This window comes from Panthera pardus, unplaced genomic scaffold (assembly GCF_024362965.1).
Source record: "Panthera pardus isolate Hobbes unplaced genomic scaffold, ASM2436296v1 HiC_scaffold_12, whole genome shotgun sequence".
NCBI classification, from domain to species: domain Eukaryota; kingdom Metazoa; phylum Chordata; class Mammalia; order Carnivora; family Felidae; genus Panthera; species Panthera pardus.
This window is the reverse complement of record NW_026526677.1, coordinates 61,239,008-61,259,616: the sequence shown is the minus strand read 5'-3', so window position 1 is coordinate 61,259,616 and position 20,609 is coordinate 61,239,008. Positions and strand designations below refer to the sequence as shown.

At 45.3% G+C, this 20,609-nt stretch overlaps 2 protein-coding genes across 3 annotated transcripts in view; both read left to right on the top strand.

The window, feature by feature from the left end:
* The first annotated feature begins 2,538 nt into the window (after positions 1 to 2,538).
* KCTD14 (potassium channel tetramerization domain containing 14) lies at positions 2,539 to 9,275 on the top strand. Of its 2 annotated transcripts, XM_019449928.2 has the most exons (3): positions 2,568 to 2,680; positions 5,285 to 5,569; positions 8,349 to 9,275. In XM_019449928.2, exons 2-3 carry the CDS (start codon positions 5,447 to 5,449, stop codon positions 9,015 to 9,017), a joined length of 792 nt encoding a protein of 263 aa, XP_019305473.2. In that variant the 5' UTR covers positions 2,568 to 2,680; positions 5,285 to 5,446; the 3' UTR covers positions 9,018 to 9,275. The 2 variants fall into 2 exon arrangements, with proteins under 2 accessions (XP_019305474.2, XP_019305473.2); XM_019449929.2 differs by lacking the exon at positions 5,285 to 5,569 and having other exon boundaries at positions 2,539 to 2,680.
* Positions 9,276 to 19,705: 10,430 nt separating this feature from the next.
* INTS4 (integrator complex subunit 4) overlaps positions 19,706 to 20,609 on the top strand; it is a 117,872-nt gene continuing 116,968 nt past the window's right edge. Inside the window, exon 1 of the mRNA XM_019449924.2 lies at positions 19,706 to 19,816. Coding sequence (XP_019305469.1) covers positions 19,763 to 19,816 — 54 coding nt within the window. The 5' untranslated portion in view covers positions 19,706 to 19,762. The remainder of the gene's footprint in view (positions 19,817 to 20,609) is intronic.

Sequence of the window (20,609 nt, the reverse complement as noted above, 5' to 3'; positions counted from 1 at the left end):
AACCAGCCACAACACTCCCTCACACCAAAGCCTAATCCAGAGCAAGGCCCTAACTCTCTTCAATTCTACAAAGGCCGAGAGAGGTGAGGAAGCTGCGGAAGAAAAGTTTGAAGCTAGCAGAGGCGGGTTCCTGAGGTTTAAGTTCTCAAGCCCCAGGTTAGGAGTAGAGATTACTTAAAAATTAAAAAAAATCTTTTAAAAAATTTTTCAAAAAAAAAAAAAAAGGAAATAAATACATTTCATAAGGCTATAGCTGCCATAGAGAGTGATTCCTCTGATGGATCTGGGCAAAGTCATTTGAAAACCTTTTGGAAAGGATTCACCATTCTAGATGCCATGAAGAACATTCATGATTCATAGGAAGAGGTCACAATTTCAACATGAACAGGAGTTTAGATGTTGATTCCAGGGGCGCCTGGGTGGCTCAGTCGGTTGGGTGTCTGACTTCAGCTCAGGTCATGATCTCAAGGTCTGTGAGTTCGAGCCCCGCATCGGGCTGTGTGCTGATAGCTCAGAGCCTGGAGCCTGCTTCGGATTCTGTGTCTCCCTCTCTCTCTGCCTCTCCCCAACTCATGCTCTCTCTCTCAAAAATAAATAAAACTTGGGGAAAAAAAAAGAAGTTGATTCCAGCCCTCGTAGGTAAATTTGAGGGATTCAAGACCTCCACGGAGGAAAGTAACTGCAGATCTGGTGGAAACAACAAAAGAACTAGAATTAGAAGTAGAGCTTGAGGGTGTGCCCGACTTGCTGTAATCTCAGGATAAAACTTGAATGGATGAGGAGTTACTTCTTGTGGATGAGCAATGCAGTTGGTTTCTCGAGGTGGAATCTACTGCTGGTGAAGATACTGTGAAGATTGTTGAAATGACAACGACAAATGTAGAAAATGATATAAACTTAGTTGTTAAAACAGCTACAGGGTTTGAGAGGATTGACTCCAATTCTGAAAAAAGTTCTGAGGGTAAAATGCTATCGAACAGCATTGCATGCTACAGAGAAATCATTCATGAAAGGAAGGGTCAATGGTTATGGCAACTTCACTGTTATTTTATTTTAAGACATTGCCAAAGCCACATCAGGCTTCAGCAACCACCACCCTGACCAGTCAGCAGCCATCAGTATTGGGGCAAGACCTTCCACCAACACAAAGATTATGAACTCTGTACTGTTTTCCATAGTGGTTGTATGTTACTGAGTCAATCTTTTTTACTTCATTTTTTAGAACAGTTTTAGATGTGCAGAGAAACTGAGAAGAAGCACACTCAGTTTCCTCTATTTTTTTTTAAGCTTCTATTTTTAAGTAATCTCTACATCCAACATGGGGCTCAAATCTACAGGCCCAAGATCAAGAGTTGTTGCATGCTCTACAGACTGAGCCAGCCAGGCATCCCTTCCCCTATTCTTAACATATTTCATTTGTATGGTACACCTGTTACTGTTAATGAGCCAACACTGATACACTATTATTAACTAAAGCCAATGGCTTATTCATATTTCCTCAGTTTTTACCTAATGTCTATTTTCTTTTCCAGGATCCCATCTAGAATTCCACATTACATTACATTTAGTTGCCATGTTTCTTGGTTGTGAAAATTTCTCAGATTTTCCTTGTTTTTAATGACAATTCTTGTTTTGAGAATTATTGGTCAGGTATATCATGGGATGCCCCTCTATTGGAATTTTTTTAAGTTTATTTATTTATTTTGAGAGAGAGAGAGAGCAAGCAGGGCGGGGCAGAGAGAGGGAGAGAGACCATCCCAGGCACTGTTAGTGCAGAGCCTGATGTGAAGCTCGAACCCACCAGCTGTGAGATCATGACCTGAGCCTAAGTCGGTTGCTTAACCGACTGAGCTACCCAGGTGCCCCGGAATTTGTTTGATGTTTTGTTTTGTTTTGTTTCATGATTAGATTGGGATTATGGGGTTGAGCAGACGATCACAGAGATAAAGTGCTATTTCCTTCACATCACATCAAGGGTACTTACTGTCATCAAAATATGAGTCTTGATGTTGACCTTGATTACCTGGCTGAAATAGGGTTTATCAGTTTTCTCTTTTTTTCCTTTGCACACTATCCTCTTTGGAAGAAAGTCACTATGCATGCACAGACCATACTTCAGGAGTGAGGAGTTACGCCCCGGCTCCTTAGGGGTTTGTTTTAACAAGCAAAATAACCCACACAACAGTTATTTTAGCTCTTTTCATCGTTGGTCATGCTTTGCACTTTTAGCAGCTGATCTGAAGTGGATAAATATCCCACACTGGCCACCAGCATCTCTTGGAGCCCACTTTCCTCGTTTGTAAAATAGGTGTTGTTTATCCTTCACCACCGTAGGATTGTAGGGAGTAGAAAGTCTCCTGCTGTCAATGTCAGTTCCCTCCGCCTCCCCCGTTTGGCTGCCTGGGAAGCCCCTCCCACCGAGGGTCAGTGACCAGACTAGGGACTCACGGCAAGCCTGTTGGAGCCCAAGTCAACCCCGGGCTCTAACCACACCCTGGACGCACTTTGCCCCACCTGGGGGGCGTGGAGCAAAGGTGCACTTCCGCCAGCCAGCCACAAGTACCTGGCACGTGGCAGGACTGGGCGCCCAGCCGCCTGCGGGAACGGGAAGATGAGCCTTCCCTCGGGGCCCCGCTCCCTGCGGCTCCACCGGGCCTCGCCCCCCGCGGGCCCGCCGGTGGTGAGTGCGCAGCAGGGGCGGGTGTGAGGGCGGCTTATTCCCCTGTCCCCGCGCCTCTGCCTTCTTTCGCTCCTTCCAGTGACCCCCCCCCCCCCCCCCGTGCGCCCCTTTGTCGGGGTCTGAGTTCCCTTGCTTCTGGCTCGCGCTCTTCTCTTCTAGCTGGTTCTGGTTTTGATCGCTCTCCTTAGGCGCAAGGTGCCCCGTCCCCTTCTGGCTCAGTCCAGCCGCTCCTCTTTGACCTCTTTCCTGAGTGGGTGCTTTTGTTGGTCTTCTGTGTTCAGTCTTTGTTTTTAGCTGTTTCTGCGTGTCTCCTCTTGGTCTCCAGGCTCGTCCTAGTGCACCCCTCTTCCTTTGCCCTTCCTCCTCCCGTGTTTGGGAGCAGACGACCCAACTAAAGGCGGCCTTACCCACCACATCCCCATCCTCTCCAGCCTGCCCCTGCCCACTGGCTGGATCCTGAGTCCTCCAGCTTGCCGGCCTCCTCCTAGGGCTTGGTAGAGGGGAGTTTGCTGGGGAGGAGAAGGGGTGGGGGTGGGATCAGGAAAAGGCCCAGCGCACTTCAGGAGCAGAACATTCTAATCTCCAGTGGCTAGGTGCCATCCTGAAGACTTGTAGGAAGACAAAGCAGATCCAGCAGTGGGGAGACTGTGGCTCTTTCCCATAGGGCAATGGTGACATCACTGTGGTTGACACAGTCACCAGCTCAGTGGTAGGGCCGCCCTAGGTGCTCAATAAATGTCTGCATGAATTACTGAGCAAGAGGGGGAGCCAGCACGGGGCATGATGCCATGTACGGAAAGATTGGCTTTTATCAGAATACCAGGCACTCTTATAAATCAGTGCAGCGGGTAAGCTCCAGTCAATTGAACAGCCATTTATCGAGCATCCTGGTGTGCTGAGCCCTGTAACAGGTACTGGTGACATAAAGATGAATCTGGGATAGTCCCTTCTTAGGAACCTTGCAGCTTAATTGGGAATACAGATGAACGAATGGAATTATAAGAGTTAACTACCATGACGACAGAAGTACAGGGCCCTGTAGGATCACAAGGAGACAACCCATCTAGAAAGATTCCTGGAGCAATTAACTTGAAGGATGAGTGGGCTAAGTAAAGGGAATGTGGGCGGCAAATGAGTGAAGTCTTGGGGGCCGTGGGGACCAGCCTGTTCTGGTTGGGTGGGGGAGAGAGGTTCTGGTAGCTGATTGCCAGGGCTGCAAAGGGCCTTGTAAACCTCATGAAAGAGTCTAGAGTTTATCTGGAAGGGAATGCAAGGTTACCCAAGGGTTTGTTTTATTTATTTTTTACTTTTTAATTTTTTATTAGAAAGAAAGAGCAGAGGAGAGGGGCAGAGAGAAAGAGAGAGAGAATGTCAAGCAGGCTCCATGCTGAGCATGGAACCTGTCTCAGAGCTGGATCCCACGGACCCTGGGATCATGACCTGAGGTTAAATCAAGACTCTGATGTTCAACGGATTGAGTCACCCAGGTGCCCCTCACCCAAGTGTTTAATGCAGATTAACCAGATCAGATTTGCATTTCAGAAAAATTGCTCTGGTGCTAGAGATTGGATTGGGGGAGGGCAATCAAGGGGGCAGAGGGCCGTGGAATTGACCAGGATTTAGAATCACCAGGACTTGGTTACTGATTATTTGTGTGGGAAGAGGTTAAGGACTGGAGCAGACTGCTAGATTACAACCTGGATTTCTGGCTCAGATGATTGAGATGGGGGACAATGGACAAAGGTTGTGGAGTGGGGAGAGATTTGAGGGACTTGGGGGACATGTGAATGGAGATGTCCCTCCATTGACTCTACTAAGGGTGACCTTAGGAAATGTATGAATGTTTGGCAGGGGGTTTTGCAGGTGTGTAGGGACCCTTTAGACTACAACTGGGTGAAAGCTAGGTCTGTCTGATTCGTCCCAGTGCCCTTAGGGAGGGCCAGCTCTGGAGCAAGGGCTCGTAAAGACTGTGTTTCCCCAGCCCATGCACACAGAGCCTGAGACTGGCTTTCTTACCCGGGAATGCTCCTTCAGGGTGATTGGTAGAAAAGGTGGGGCAGAGGGGCCACAAAAATGGGCAGATGGTCCAGAAGAGGGGCGGAAAAGAAGTCTTTATCTGCTAGAAACATACTGTAGTATTTGTGGATGAGGTAGGAGGTCTTGGATTTCCAAAGAAACTGGGAGATTTTGGGGGAAAAAAGGAGGGAAACAAGGGACAGAACTAAGAAGTTCGGGAACAAGACCGAGGTCTTATTTGGTAAACAAACGGGGCTGAGGATATCAGGGCAGGAAGCTGTTTTGTGAAGCATCTGGAAATGAGCTTCAGAAACAACACTTGAAGTGATTGGACTCATTAGACTTTCAGAGCTGGAGAGGCTTAGAGTTCTCTTCGTCCATTTTGCCTCCCTATTTCATAGATGACTAGGCTTAGGCCCACAGAAGAAAGTGAGCTGCCCCAGGCACATTGCTAATTACTGGCAGCAGTGGGACTGGATGTCTGGAGGAGTAGGACACCCATTCTGTACTGGAGTCAGACTTACAGGGGTTTGATTGCAGCTCTGACTTCACTTCCCAGCTATGTAACCCATCTTTCTGACCTCATAGGGGGACCTCCAGAGCACCTGTGAGCTTTCAGTGGTACAGGAGTGATGATGAAGCACATGGATCCATTCAAGGGTTAAAGTCTGCAACTTTGCGTTTAACTGCCTGCTTCACAGAGCCACCTCAGGGTTAACCAAACATCCTTGCCAAGGGGCCTTGAGGTTTATGGGAGAAAGAGGAAGTCACAGGTTCTGGGTTTATTTTTCTCCTGGCTGTATTGTTTGGCTGCTGTCAGAATGCATCCACTCCGTCTCCCTTCTCCACTCCAGCCGGCAAAGCTGTCCCCTGGTAAGAGCTGTTGCCATGGCAACTCAGTTCTTCCCCCATTAGTTTGGCTGCCTCTGGCTCTCTTTAGTCCAGTACTTTAATCTTAGGGGTAGAGCCCACAGACAAGTTGAGGATGAAGTCACACCTAAATGAGAACCAAGGACATTCCTGAATCCTGTCACTACTCCTGGCTCCGCAAAGACCTGTGGCACAATCTCTGGGTGGAAATGCAGCTTTCCCTCTGACGCTGCACCCATCTTTTCTGCGGCTGCGGCATCACACCGCCTAGGAAACCTTCCCTGACAACCCCCAGCGCACATCCACGCGGAGAGCCTTTGAGTCTCCCCTCTCAACACTGCACATTTCAGCAGTCTGTTTCCCTCTCTCCTCTGTGAACTCCTCGAGGGCGGGGACTGTGTCCTATTCATCTGCTCAGGAGGAGGCTTGAATGTAAGAGGTCCTCTCTACCTTTTTTATTTTTTTAAGTTTATTTATTTCTTTTGAGAGACAGCACAAGCAGGGGAGGAACAGAGAGAGGGTGAGAGAGAGAATCCCAAACAGGCTGGGCACCGTCAACGCAGAGCCCAATGTGGGGCTCGAACGCACGAACCATAAGATCATAACCTGAGCTGAAATCAAGACTTGGTTTCTCAACAGACTGAGCCACCCAGGGCCCCCTCTACCTTTTTCGAATGACTGAGTAATTAAGGGAGTGAAGAGTGGAGGTATTTAAAGGTTGAACACTAATTGATGTAATGACTAAGGGCACATGCTTTGGGGTAAATTGGCCCTGAGTTTAAGTTGTGAGATCATCACTTAATAGCAAGTTGATTTAGGCAGTTTGCTTCAGCTCCTTAATTCTTAGTTTCTTCATCTGTAAAATGGGGATTTAATACATTCTTCACAGGAGCACTGTGAAGACTGAGTTAGGGATTGAATGTAAAGCACTTTGCACAGTCACTAGACTATGAGGGGAGAGACTGTCCTGCTTGTTCCTCATTGTGCACCAGGTATCTGGCACATCCGTATTTTAGTGACCAAGTGTGTGAATTTAATTTTATTATTTTTTTACGTTTATTTATTTTGAGAGAGAGAGAGAGAGAGAGAATGAGGGAGGGGCAGAGAGAGGGAGAGAGAGACAATCCCAAGCACCATCATTGCAGAGCCAGACTCAGGGCTCAGACTCACAAACCGTGAGATCATGACCTAAGCCGAAATCAAGAGTTGGACGCTTAACTGACTGAGCCATCCAGGAGCCCTGTATTTTTTTTTTTTTTGATTATTATTTTTAATGTTTACTTATTTTTGAGAGAGAGAACACACATACTTGTGTGTGCGTACACGTGAGGGCATGCGCCAGTGGGGGAGGGGCAGAGAGAGGGGACAGAGGATCCGAGCTGTGAGCACAGAGCCCGATGTGGGGCTTAAACCCGTGAACCGTGAGATCATGACCTGAGCCGAAGTTGGAGGCTTAACCAACTGAGCGACCCAGGTGCCCTGAGTGAATGAATTTTATTTTTTTATTTATTATTATTATTTTTTAACGTTTATTTATTTTTGAGACAGAGAGAGAGACAGACCATGAACGGGGGAGGAGCAGAGAGAGAGGGAGACACAGAATCGGAAGCAGGCTCCAGGCTCTGAGCCATCAGCCCAGAGCCCGACGCGGGGCTCGAACTCATGGACCGTGAGATCGGGAGATCGTGACCTGAGCTGAAGTCGGACGCTTAACCGACTGAGCCACCCAGGCGCCCCTGAATGAATTTTAAATAACCAGAGTTATTCAGGAAGCTGGTTTGTAAGGATAACAATTAGTGTATCACCTCACATATAATAATCTGGTATTTTTGTTAGGTCTGTTGGCAGCACTTAGTATTCCCTAAATGCATCCTGACTCTGTCTGTTTCCACGTCCCCCTCTGTGCTTGCCTGTGGGCATCCCGAGGCATCTTAACCACATCCTTAGTGCTCATCTCACGGTTTGGCATTGAGAAGAGGCCTCTAAAAATTCCATTGACCGGCTAAACCTAACTTCCATTGACACCACACTTTACAGTTTATGAGGCAATTTTATACCTATTGTATCCAGTGTTACCTTTTCAGCACCAAGAATATTCCTGTTATTTAACCCCCACCGGCCCACATTCTGAAACACATCTATCAAACAAATTCCCTTAATTAATCAAAGTCATGCCAACCGCTAATAGGAACTTCTGACCTACATTAAATAAGATTTTTTATTCCCTGGGTAGCGCCTGGGTGGCTCAGTCTGTTGAGTGTTGACTCTTGATTTCAGCTCAGGTCATGGGAATGAGCCCTGCGTTGGGCTCTGTGCTGAGCATGGAGCCTGCTTGGGATTCTCTTTCTCTCCCACTGCCCCTCTCCCTCACTCGTGAACTCTCTCTCTCTAAAATAAAAAATAAATGAAAGAATTTGTATCCTCAACGCCCACCATGGGGTGTGGACATGTAGTAAGTACCCAAGAAATGCTTCCTGTATGCAATGAATACATGTATGGTTTCTTAGCCTCTCTGAGGCTATAATCTTAGATCTGAGCCTTGGGAACCTTGGGAACTTCTGACTTCACAACACCTCCATATCCCCATTTTAGAAATGAGGAAATGGGCCCAGGGAGGAAAAAAGCCTTGCCAAAGGCCACAGACTTTGTGAGCATTGTCACTGGGACTTGCTTCCCTAGCAGCGTCTTGGACTAATATCCTTTAGTATTCGGTCGATGAAAATAAGCCACGAGCTCCGTGGAGGTGGCGCTGTTGGTTTCACTCCGCCTCTTGTGCCCTCAGGTATCTCCCGTCGTGGAGCTTAACGTAGGAGGCGAGTTGTACACCACCACCGTGAGCACCCTGAGAAAAGTCCCGGGTTCAAAGCTGGCAGAGATGTTCTCCAGCTCCACGAAGGCCTGCCTGGATGCAGAAGGCCGCTTCTTCATCGATCACCCCGGCACCTATTTCGGACCCGTCCTGGACTACCTGCGCAGCGAGCAGCTGCCCACACAGCACATCCCGGAGGTGTACCGTGAGGCGCAGTTTTACGAAATCAAGCCTTTGGTCAAGCTCTTGGAGGACACGCCGCAGATCTTTGGTGAGCAGGTGGCTCGGAAGCAGTTCCTGCTGCGGGTGCCCGCCTACAGCGAGAACCTGGAGCTCATGGTGCGCTTGGCACGCGCCGAGGCCGTGGCGGCACGCAGCTCCACAGTGCTGGTGTGCGTGGTGCGCACTGAAGAAGAGGCAGCCCAGTGCGCAGAGGCCCTGCGCATCTTCGAGTTTGAAAAGAAGTCGGTTGTCAAGTTTGGACCTTGGAAGGCAGCCCCGCAGGTCAAGGACCTCCTGGACTGCGTGAAGATGGACATTGCAGCCCAGGGGTACCAGGTATACTATGAACACTACTCCGAGAGAACATTACGGGCCAAGTATTTCAATTACTTTTATACATTCCTCTTCATCTGGTGGTGATCCGCAGGGGCCAGGGGCAGAGGCAGTGTGTTATGGGCCTGGCGGGACTTACGCAATTGAAAGTTGCCTTCAAAAGCCATCTTCCAGGGGAGCCTCGGTGGCACGGTCGCTAAGCGTCGGACTTGAGCTCAGGTCATGATCTCACAGTCCATTAGTTTCAAGCCCCCCTTTGGGCTCTGTGTTGACAGCTCAGAGCCTGGCGCCTGCTTCAGATTCTGTGTCTCCCTCTCTTTTTGCCCCTCCCCTGCTGGTGCTCTCTCTCTCAAAAATAAATAAACATTTAAAAAAAGTTTTTAAAAAGCCATCTTCCTTTAATTTCATAAACAAACATCAAACAGTTTCTAAGGTGGTCTAGGAGGCTTGCCCCCTAATAATTGTCTATCCCCCTGCTGAGAATTTTGTGCTCACTGCAACTGACTCCACTGTGCTTGCCTCGTGAGGTGCAGCTGCTTCCTCTTTAAAGCCTCACCTACCTGCCAGACGCTTCCCGTCAAGTCCAAAACAAGGCTGAGGTGAGTTGGAATGTTTCGACAATGCTTTGGCTGGAGATGTGGGATGATAACAGGAAAATAACAGGATACCACTGACCTAGATAATATGATCTGAAAATACAATCTACTCAGCCTCAGCTTGTGGTCTAATCCTTTAGCCCTGTTATGTGCCTTCACGAGGAAGATGCCAAGTTCATACCTATGGTAGATGCCACTCAGATCTCCCTTTTCCAAATGCTGTGTTGACTGCTGCAGTTTCACAGCTGTTTTCTCTAGAGCAGTGATTCTCAAAAGTGTGGTCCCTAGACCAGCAGCATCAGCAATACCTGGGAGCTTCTTAGAAATACAAATTCTCTGGGCCCCACCTCAGACCTACTGAATCAGAAACAGAGTTGGCCCAACAGTCTGCTTTAATAAGCCCTCCAGGTGATTCTGATGCACCCTAATTTTGAGATCTGCTCTGGAAAAGAATTGCCATCTTGCTTGTGTAGAGATAGAGAAGACTGAGCCCTTACCTCAAAGGAGGAATCAATTCTGGTGCAGTTCCTGTTCTGGGCCTCCTTGTGGGATCAGGTGAAGTCAATCCTCATTTGAGGCCACATTCTGTTTGTTTGTTTGTTTGTTTGTTTGTTTTAACATTTATTTATTATTGAGAAACAGACAGAGCATGAGCATGGGAGGGGCAGAGAGAAGGGGAGACACAGACTCTGAAGCAGGCTCCAGGCTCTGAGCTGTCAGCACAGAGCCTGATGCGGGGCTCTAACTCACAAATCGTGAGATCACGACCTGAGCCGAAGTAGGACACTTAACAGACGCTTAACTGACTGAGCCACCCAGGTGCCCCTTGACGCCACGTTCTTAATTAGGATTCTTCTTCTGCTGTATCCTACTTCTCTCACTCCCTTTCCCCTGAGAGCACATCCTCAATATAGCAGTTGCACAGAGTCTCTGTTTCAGGCTCTGCTTCTCAACCTGACAGTAATGGAACGCTAAGGAGGACATGGGTAGACATTCAACCTTTTCCTGCCTGCTAGGGTGACCATCTGTCCTCAAGATCAAGGTTAATTTTCAGGGTTTAAGGAATTACTACTATCAGGGAGTTTAAATTTAAGCATAATTGCTCAGAATGGTCATTTTTTCTTATTTTCAAAAATTTCCCCATGTTTTCCTTTTGGTATTTAATATGGCTGACAATTTTAAGTGGAAAAATCCTGAATATTTGAACTTTTTATCATGAACCATTTCATTATTTATCAAGAACCTGAAAAAAAAAGTTTATACTCTTTGGTCAGTAATTACATTTATGAGATTAGATTCCCAGGAGATACTCTTTTCCATAAGAACTAAATAGGATTGCTTAAAATCTCAATTTTGTGAATTCTGAAAAGGTCAATGTCCTCCTGAAGATTTCTGCATATTCCCGGAGGGCTTGTTTTCTTATGGTCAGTTCTGGTTCTCTGCTTCTGCTGGATTCATGAATCATCTAGATGTCTTCAGCTTGTTGTTGCTGTTCTAGACGATGCTCACCCAGGTTGAACACTCCTATCTTTTTCTTAATTTTTGCAAATGCTGCTTCCACAAGCTATTTGTGAACGTAGCAGACTGTGGCGAATGCAGGCAAATAAAATGGAGGTAGTTTACAAGACAGAAATGCAAATAACTTCAAACTGAGAGTATTCGACACATCTGTTCTTAAAAAGTCTCAGTCACCCCCATCACTAGGAACTTTTCACTAGTAGATTGTGTTTGTTTCCTATTTTTTCTTCCCTCCCTGTTCTTGCCATGCTTCTCTGTAGGTGGGAGTAATCTTCCCCACCCCACTGACTTCATGCTTGGCTTCATGACCTAATCTGGCCAATGGAATATGCATGGAAGTGACTGTGCCAATCCCAAATTCAGGCTTTAGAAGCATGCCAAGTTTCCATCAGCCCTCTTGTGTTCTTGTCATTTACCAGGAGAAGACCACGTTCCAGTTTACCTGCCTCTTTTATTGCTTTGGCTGTAGCCTGCATGCATGCCCATAGGATCTCACTCTCTTCCTGATCGATTTACCAAATTATTTTATTAAACAAAGGCAATTTCAACATTCCCTCCCCAATCCCAATCCATAATACAGTTAAGATAACATACTATTTTTATCCCACTTAAATTATAAAAGCAAAACAATGGGAAATAAGTCAAGTGTATTGTATTACATCTATATAATGCAATGTTATACAGCAATTAAAATTATATTTATAGAGGCTTAAAATTATTGGGGAGGAGAATACTCATTTAATTCAATGCAATTTAATTTAATTTGTGCTCCAAAAAAGGATTTATGGTGGTGGGGTTTACAGGACTATGAAAAAAAGAAATATCCAAAAATATATTAATTAAAAGTACATAAATTAAGTGGAAACTCTTAGTTGCCTACCCAATAATACCATCTCCCCCTTTCTTGTTTCCTAACAGGAGAAGCAAAATAGTAAAGCACATTAATAATGTTCAAAAAATGATCTCTGGTCATATGTAGGGGTATATGATACTTTTCTGATCTATTGGGATTAACTAAAGAAAATTAGAGTCAAAGGAGGAAAACTTAAAACTGAATGGTAAATATAACTGTCATTATGATCCGAAGGAAAACATAAAGACTGAACCCTGTGAGATTGCACTCATGGAGGCACCCTAGTTCATAGCTCTAGCCTGGTTTTCAGGTCTACATTGTTCTCCTAGAGGACTTTTTTTTTTTTTTTTAAATCCTCTACTTATTATCCCATCCTCTCCTACTCCCCTCCCCATCCATTTCTGCTCTGTTCAGTGTCCTCGAAATCTGATCCCTAGGTACTGCATGCCCAAGCCCCTTCCTGGTTGTCCAAAGACTTGGGAAGTACTAGAATGAAAGATCCATGATAACAAAGCCTGGGGAGTCCGTGTGTGGATGGACCTCTTCGAGTGGGGAAAATATTTGTGTTTCTTACAAATGGCCACTAGAGGGCACCCATTCTAGAAGAGGCTCTCAAAAAATAAATGGACTCGACCATCTAACCTCTGGATGTCAGTCAGCCTCTTTTTCTAGCTCCCAAGTGCTTGCTAAATAGAATCATGAAAAAGGTGGCCATGATGGCTATGAATGGGCTCTACAATATAGATTTCCTCTTACCAAAGCCAGTCTGGCTCCTGATGGATGTCCAACAGCAGATACCAACACTGAGCTCCTGATACAGTATTATTCCTGGGGAGGGGGAGAGTGAGGAAACTAGACACTTCTTGGTAATAGGTTGATTGCACTGTAAATCAGTTAGCTAGACTGCTCTGTAACAAACTGTTGGAAGCAACACTGACATTTCTAAGCAAATGGCATTGACACCTTTGACGATGTTTGCAAAACTTCTTAGGGGTAAGGAGATATACTTACATTACAAAAGTATAAATAAATAATAGTAATAAAGTTAATGAAGCTGGTATCACCGTCCAATCCTGGAGCTATCTCAGGATGATTTAAAAAAAAATGTCTCCCACTGAGTTGGAAGGCAGATTTGTTTTCTTTTCTTTTCTTTTTTTTTAACATTTATTTATTTTTGAGACAGAGAGAGACAGAGCAGAGCATGAATGGGGGAGGGTCAGAGAGAGGGAGACACAGAATCTGAAACAGGCTCCAGGCTCTGAGCTGTCAGCACAGAGCCTGATGCGGAACTCGAACTCATGGACCACGAGATCATGACCTGAGCCGAAGTCGATCGCTTAACCGACTGAGCCACCCAGGCGCCCCATGTTTTCTGACCAGTATGATAAAGTCTCTCTCCAGAGGGCAGGTTTGCTAGCATTCCTCTTTTAAGATTGAGGGTTTCCTAAGCTCCGTGTTCTTCATCTGTGTTGCAGATCTATTGTGTGCATGACATTTACCTGCATCACCTCCATGGTGCTTGGGGAGCAAAGGGAACCAATGAAAACATGAAATTCATGCTGCCTGCTATTATGTAAATAATAAACTATCTAGATCCATTTGGGCTTGTCTCCTTACCAACTGAACCTATGTGTCAAATGAACTTAGCATCTTTGGGACTGTCTGACCACATGACAACCTCCTGACCCCCGAACTTAGTGCCTTAAGGTTCTAATCATATAACGTTTTGCTCACAAAACTACAGATTGGGCAATTCTTCTGGTCTTGGTTGGGCTCCCTCATGCATCTGTAGTCAGATGGTGGATCAGCTGGGGTGGGCTCGTCTAAGATGGCCTCAGCGGGGTCAGCTTGGCTTGTTCCATCTGGTCACTCATTATTCAGCAGACTTGAGTGCGCTTATTCTCATGGCAATGGTAGGGTTCCAAAATCAAACAAAAGGCCTGGGGATGCTTAATTGACTGAGCCGCCCAGGCACCCCCAGAGATTCCATCTCTTAATGGAAGCAGCTTCAAAGATGGATTTCAGAGGGTACACATACAGAGAGGGGGAGTATCAGAGTCATTTTTGCAATCATTCTACCACGTACTGGATCCTTTCCATCAGGGAGGGAGTGGTGATTGGTCCTCACAGGAGTAAATACGTATTCCAGATTTAGATTTGGCTTTCCTGCTGCTATAGATTGGATTTGTGTGTCCCTGCCACCCCCTACCCTGCCCCAAATTCATGTGTTGAGATCCTAATCTGCAATGTCATGGTTATTCCAAAGGTGGGGCCTTTGGGAGATAATTAAGTCATGAGGTAGAATCCTAATGAATGAAATTGGTGGGGTTTTTTGTTTTGTTTTGTTTTGTTTTGTTTTTGAGCAGCAGGCAAAAGTTTATTACAATATAAAATTAGAAAGGAGGAATAGTATGAAAGCTCTCTTTGCAGAGAGGGGATATTTGAAAGTGAATGCCCCTCTTTTTTTTTTTAATTAAAAAATTTTTTTAAATTTTCTTTCTTTTTCTTTTTGAGAGAGAGAGAGAGAGAGAGAGAGAGAGAGAGAGAAACAGAGCATGACTGGGGGAGGGGCAATGAGGGAGGCACAGAATCCGAAGCAGGCTCTAGGTTCTGAGCTGTTGGCACAGAGCCTGACACGGGGCTCGAACTCATGAACCATGAGTTCATGACATGAGCCAAAGTTGGACACTTAACCAACTGAACCACCCAGGTGCCTCTTTTTTAAATTTTTAAAAGTTTATTTATTATTTTTTTTTGTTTGAGAGAAAGAGAGTGAGCAGGGGAGTGGCAGAGAGAGAGAGAGAGAGAGAGAGAGAATCCCAAGCAGGCTCCAGGCTGTCAGAGCAGAGCCCAATGCAGGGCTCAAACTCACGAACTGTGAGATCACGACCTGAGACGAAACCAAGAGTTGGATGCTTAACCAGCTGAGCCACCCAGGCACCCCAGGATTAGTATTCTTATAGAAGAGACCCTAGAGAGCTCTGTTGCCTCTTCTGCCATGTGCGTACACGGCAAGAATACAGCTGTCTACGAACTAGAAAGTGAGCTCTTGCCTGATGGTGAATCTCTCTATACCTTGATCTTGGGCTTCTCAGCCTCCAGAACTGTGAGAAATAAAATTTCTGTTGTTTATAAGCCATTTGGTTTGTAGTATTCTGTTATAGTAGCTTATATCTATCTATCTGTCTATCTCTATCTATCTATCTATCTATCTATCTATCTATCTATCATCTATCTATCAGTCATCTCCGATGGTTCTGGTTCCCTGGAAAACCCTAATAACGCTTAACTGTGATGTTTTTGCCAACCCTACTATTCATGGGTATCTTATGAATTTTCATGGACATTGCTTTGGACTAAGGAACTTATTTTATGATGAAAGAATTATAGGGGTGTCTGGGTAGCTCAGTAGGTTGAGGGACTGACTTTGGCTCATTGAAGGACTGACTTTGGCTCAGGTCGTGATTTCACCACTTGTAGGTTTAAGCCCCACGTTGGGCTTTGTGCTGACAGCTTGAAGCCTGAAGCCTCCTTCAGATTCTGTGTCTCCCTGTCTCTCTCTCTGCCCCTCCCCCCCCCCCCTCTCTCTCTCTCTCTCTCTCTCTCAAAAATGAGTAAACATTAAAAAAAAATTTTTTTTTGCAAAGAAACTCTTTAGTTTTCTTAAGTGCCCCATCACTCAGATGTAGCTGCTATGATAAAAACAGTGTAATGACCTTTTGCAGACTCACTTATGGGGCTAGCTGAGAGACAAAACATTGTGAATTTGGGGTGCTGTTTTACAGATTTGCGGTATATACATTATACCAATAGCTAAAATTTAGTACCGTTTCTCCCACAGTTAGAATACATAGGTCTAGGGACTAAGGAGAGGAGGTAAGAGTGGTTCTTGTCATTTTTACACCTAATGACTCATTTATGAATTCTATTCAGAGGGTTCGGAGTATTTAGTTCCCAAGGGAGGAACAGTTCCACCAAAGAACATTGTCATTGTTCTATTACATTATAACATGTGATGAGACTGCCTCCTGGTCATTAGGAGCTCTTCTTGCTGAGCCAAAAGCAGAGAAGGAGTTATTATCTGAGTGAGTAACCCCAATTTCCTAGGAAATTGGGTTGCTGTTACACAATGGGGACAGGGAAGACTGTTTGAAGCTTAAAGGATTCACTGAGGTGTCTCATTCTATTCCCATATGCAATAATGAAGTCAAATGAAAATATAATCAATTCAATAAATACAGTTTTTCATTTCAATATTAAAGAATGTGGAATGGGGGCACCTGGCTGGCTGAGTTGGTGGAGTGTGCAACTCTTGATCTCAAGGTTGTGAGTTCGAGTCCCACATTAGGTATAGAGATTGATTAAACATTTTAAAAAATATTTTAAAAAAGAATGTGGAATATTCTTGTTTCTATACCAGTCTGGTCCCAGTTTCTCCCTGTATGCAGTTTACTCTCAATATAAACTGAATTTTCTTTCATTTTCTGAGTGCACCCAACTCCTTCCTGCAGCCATATCTAATAATGATGTTAGTACTTTTAATAATTGATGCTTAGATGCACATTTAACATCTCTGAAATCAGGACACATCTAAGATTGCTGTTGGTCAATTGTTCATGTGTAGATTGGGTCATGGCAGTTCATGTTTTCATCACTTCCATTGAGCTCTGCATCTGTTGTCTTTAATTGCCATTTAATGAGTCTTCAAAGAGATTACCCTATAATTTGCATTGAAATGAAAAGTTTTAATGTGCACCAAAAGGCATGGAAACACAGCAGTAGGACATAGGATACAAATCTACATGTAAATAAGTTTAAAAGGGCTCTTTCAGTAAATATACATAACAAATTAAGCAATAAGAGACCACTGGTTTTAATTTTAGGATTTTTTTACTTCTTGATTCTTTTCATTTCTTAACATTTTTCTTAAATTTTTTATGTGTTACCTAAAATAATGGTTTGTTTTACTGGCGTTGCTGGCAGCTTAGATTAGATAGAATATAGTAATGACATAATAGCTGCTAACATTTACTGAAGGCACTGTTTGTAAGTGCTTTTCGTTTTACTCAACACATTTGTATACGTGGTAGTCTCTGTGGTCTGGGATGCCTTTCTTTCTTGAAAATTCACTATTAAAAATTTTTTTTTTTTACATTTTAGGGGCACCAGGGTGGCTCAGTTGGGTAAGCGTCCAACTTCGGCTCAGGCCATGATCTCATAGTTCATGGGTTTGAGCCCCACATTGGGCTCTGTGCTGACAGCTCAGAGCCTGGAGCCTGCTTTGTCTCCCTCTCTCTGCCCCTCCCTTGCTCATGCTCTGTCTGTCTCTCTCTCTCAAAAATAAACATTAAAAAATGTTTAAATTTTTTTTTGTATTTTAGAGAGAGAGAGAGTTTGAGAGAATGCAAGCAGGAGAGAGGGACAGACAGAGAGAGAGAATCCTAAGCAGGCTCCACACTCAGCACAGAGCCCCCGATGTGGGGCTCGATCCCACAACCCTGGGATCATTACCTGAGCTGAAATCAAGAGTTGTACACTCAACCAAGTGGTGCCCCCAAAATTCACTATTTTTAAAGCCAGCACAAAAATCATTTCCTCTGTACTTCCATGAGGCATTGTAGGAATGGAAAATTTTTCTTCCCTTCTAGTTTCTTTGGTTGGCCTATTAATTGAATTGACATAAGGCAGATCAACAGGAGAAAAACAAATTTTATAAGTACAGGAGCCCCAAAGACATGAGATCCAAAGACAGGCAATTGAGGCTTATATGACATCCTGAGCTAGGGAAAAGGGGAAGAGGTCTGCAGCTTCCTTAAGAGGAGAAAGACAATTCACAGAAAGATGAGAAGAGCAAATGTCTGGTGAACATATGTTTGCCATGCTATGCAGATTAAGTCTTTCCAATAAAACATTACCTTTGGTATTAGCACTCTCCTGGTACAGGCCCTCTAAATTCTTGTAGGAAGTTAAGGGGATGGTAAACAGCCCTTCCCGAGTCTATTGCACCTAGATTATCTTCAGTTAGAAATAATCCACATACCAAAATGTCATATTTGTCATATTTTGGGGTCATTATTCTGCTTCGCCCCCCCCACCCCCATCCTGAGGAAGTTAGTACGTGTGTTTGAATCACATTCCTCTTATCCAAGGACAATTTTGATGAAGTGGGGGAGGAGGGGGTCCAGAGCCAAGGACCAAGAAGGAATTCTTGAAGACGTCTTTGGTGCAAAAAGGTGATTTTATTAAAGCACAGGGACAGGACCTGTGGACAGGAGGAGTTGCACTGGGGTCATGACGGGTAACTCATTATACACCCTCAGGTTGGGAGGTGGTCAGGGATAGAGTAAGTCTCTAAGGAATTTTGGAAGCAACGTTTCCAGGATCTTGAGGGGCTAGCTGGTGCTAGGGAAACACTGTTTATTGTTGATTAGTAAAACCTCAGTCATGAGACCCTTCAGATGTATATTGGGGGGCCATAAGCTTGGAGTATGATTTCAAGGATATATCTTGAGGCAGTTGAGATACAGGAAGACTTACAGGATCCTTAAGGTTGGGATAATGTTAGGCTAAGATCCTCTTTTGCTCCTAGCAAAGTGTCATCATCTAGGCAGCTGGGCTTCTACAGGGAGGTCACTCTGCTGGCTTCAAGGACTTGTCAATGGGTTTATAGGCAGTAAGGGAATTTAATTTTTCATTTGCCTTAGGTTCCCACATTAACATGGCAAACACTTAAACCCCTTTTCTTTGTTCTTGGGTAGCCAGGAGTGTCTGAGGAGTACCACCCGGAGGGGAATGGGGCTGCTGTTGGCTTGTATTTTGCCCTCAGTTTGTTCCATGCTCCCTCATCACTTTGATCTCTAATTATTAGTTTGGGTGTCTCTTCTCCCAGTTACACTGTAGGACCTTGAGGGTAAAGACCATCTTTTACGTGTTTTGGGGTCTTCCGTACTTACCACAGCTTGCTTTTTCTAAGCATCCACATGAAAGAAGGAAACAATGAACAGCTAAAGTTTAATGAAAGAGGTAAAACTTGACCTTGGGTTCCACTTACACGTGAAATACATCTTACAGTCTGCCGAATGTTTCTGCATTATCTCATTCCATTGTCACTATATCTAGGTCAGGTTAGGTGTGAGCACATTTGTAGTTGATGCTCTTTGCTCATTATGTGCCAAAGTCTGAAACTTTGGTGCTTGACCCTTGACCTCAGGATTCTTTCCACTCTCCCTAAGCTATCAGAGGAAGGTTTGATTCCTTAAAGAAGGGTAAATTTCAAACAACCGGAATGAGAGAGCAAGAAAAAAAAAATCCCATGCCAGGAGAGGGGTGGCACACAGAAAAGGAGAGCTCGATAAAGCTACAAGCAGCAAACGTGAACGGCAAAGGACGATGGGAACGCCAGCTGGGCCTCTTTTCCCTGATCGCTCAAGTTAAAGTCCTCACGCAGCTCCAGTTTTGCCTCTAGCTCTGGATCATCTAGCCTCTACCCTTTCCCTATATACTTCCACCCTCCTTTAGCTCGGCTCCCCGCCAGTCTTTCGACCACCTGCAAGCCCCCAAAGGCTCCCATTGGCTCCTCCACCCTTCCAATCCAGTCTCCTCCCACCAGAGGCACCGCCCCCTCACGCTGCGCCTTCTTTTTCGTTCCGCAGGGGCCGGAGGTGTAGGCGGACAAATTGGGCTGCACTGCAGCAGGGCAGTCGAGCAGCCGGAAGAGGCCTCTCTTTCCCAGAGCCCCACTGCCTTGTGGGACTGTGGCGAGTTCCTCAGGCCTAGACAAGTTTTCCGGATTCCTTCACCGCCCCCCCCCCCCCCCCCCCGCCTCCCTTGTCGAGTACGGAAGCTGAGAAGGTCCGCGGGCAGTCATGGCGGCGCACCTAAAGAAGCGAGTGTACGAGGAATTCACTAAGGTGGTTCAGGTAATTTACGGAAGGAAAGGTCCCGGGACCAGTCCCGGGCGGGGAAGGTTATTCACCTTCCAGACACTTTGCCAAAACAGGCGCCGCAAACCTGGTTCGAGTGCCGACTACTCAGATGGGCTCTCTGAAACTGCACTTAAGTGGGCGTGTTCGTTTGCAGCTGCTGTCGTAGTCATTATTAATATGTGCAGTGTGACACTTCTAAAAAAATAAAATTATTAGCGAGGACAAATAGCACTTTACAATTTACGAAGATGTCTTATCCGTTATTTCAGTTTATTCGGGTTACATTAGCACCTTCGTCTTACACATAGGGACTTGAAAGCTTCCTGAGGGATAAGAGGATTCAGAGCCAATTTACTGGTAGAGCCCCTCCCAACTCCTATTTCAGAGAAAGTGCCCCGGGACGAGTTGGTTGTATGCAAAACTAAGGGGTTGAAAGAGGAGTCTTGAGAAATCTCAAAACCCAGCCAAAGCAGGTGAGGGTCACAGGCTGCATAGGGGCAGAACTCTCCATTGGTGGAACAGCTTACCTAGGAGGTAGGGCAAAGTACTTTCTTCCTTTGGAGTTAAGGACAGGTGAGCTGAGCCCCTGTCAGAGCAGTGATTCTCCACGTGTCTCCTCATAGGTGTTGTGAAAGTCGAGGTTGATCCCAAGTTATCTTAAGTGTGCTGCTTCTTCAACTTTTTATGCAAATCACCTGGTGATCTTGTTAAAATCTAGATTGTATCCAGTGGGGTGGGGGAGGTGAGGCAATAATCTGCATTTCTGACAAGCCCTCAATTGATGCTG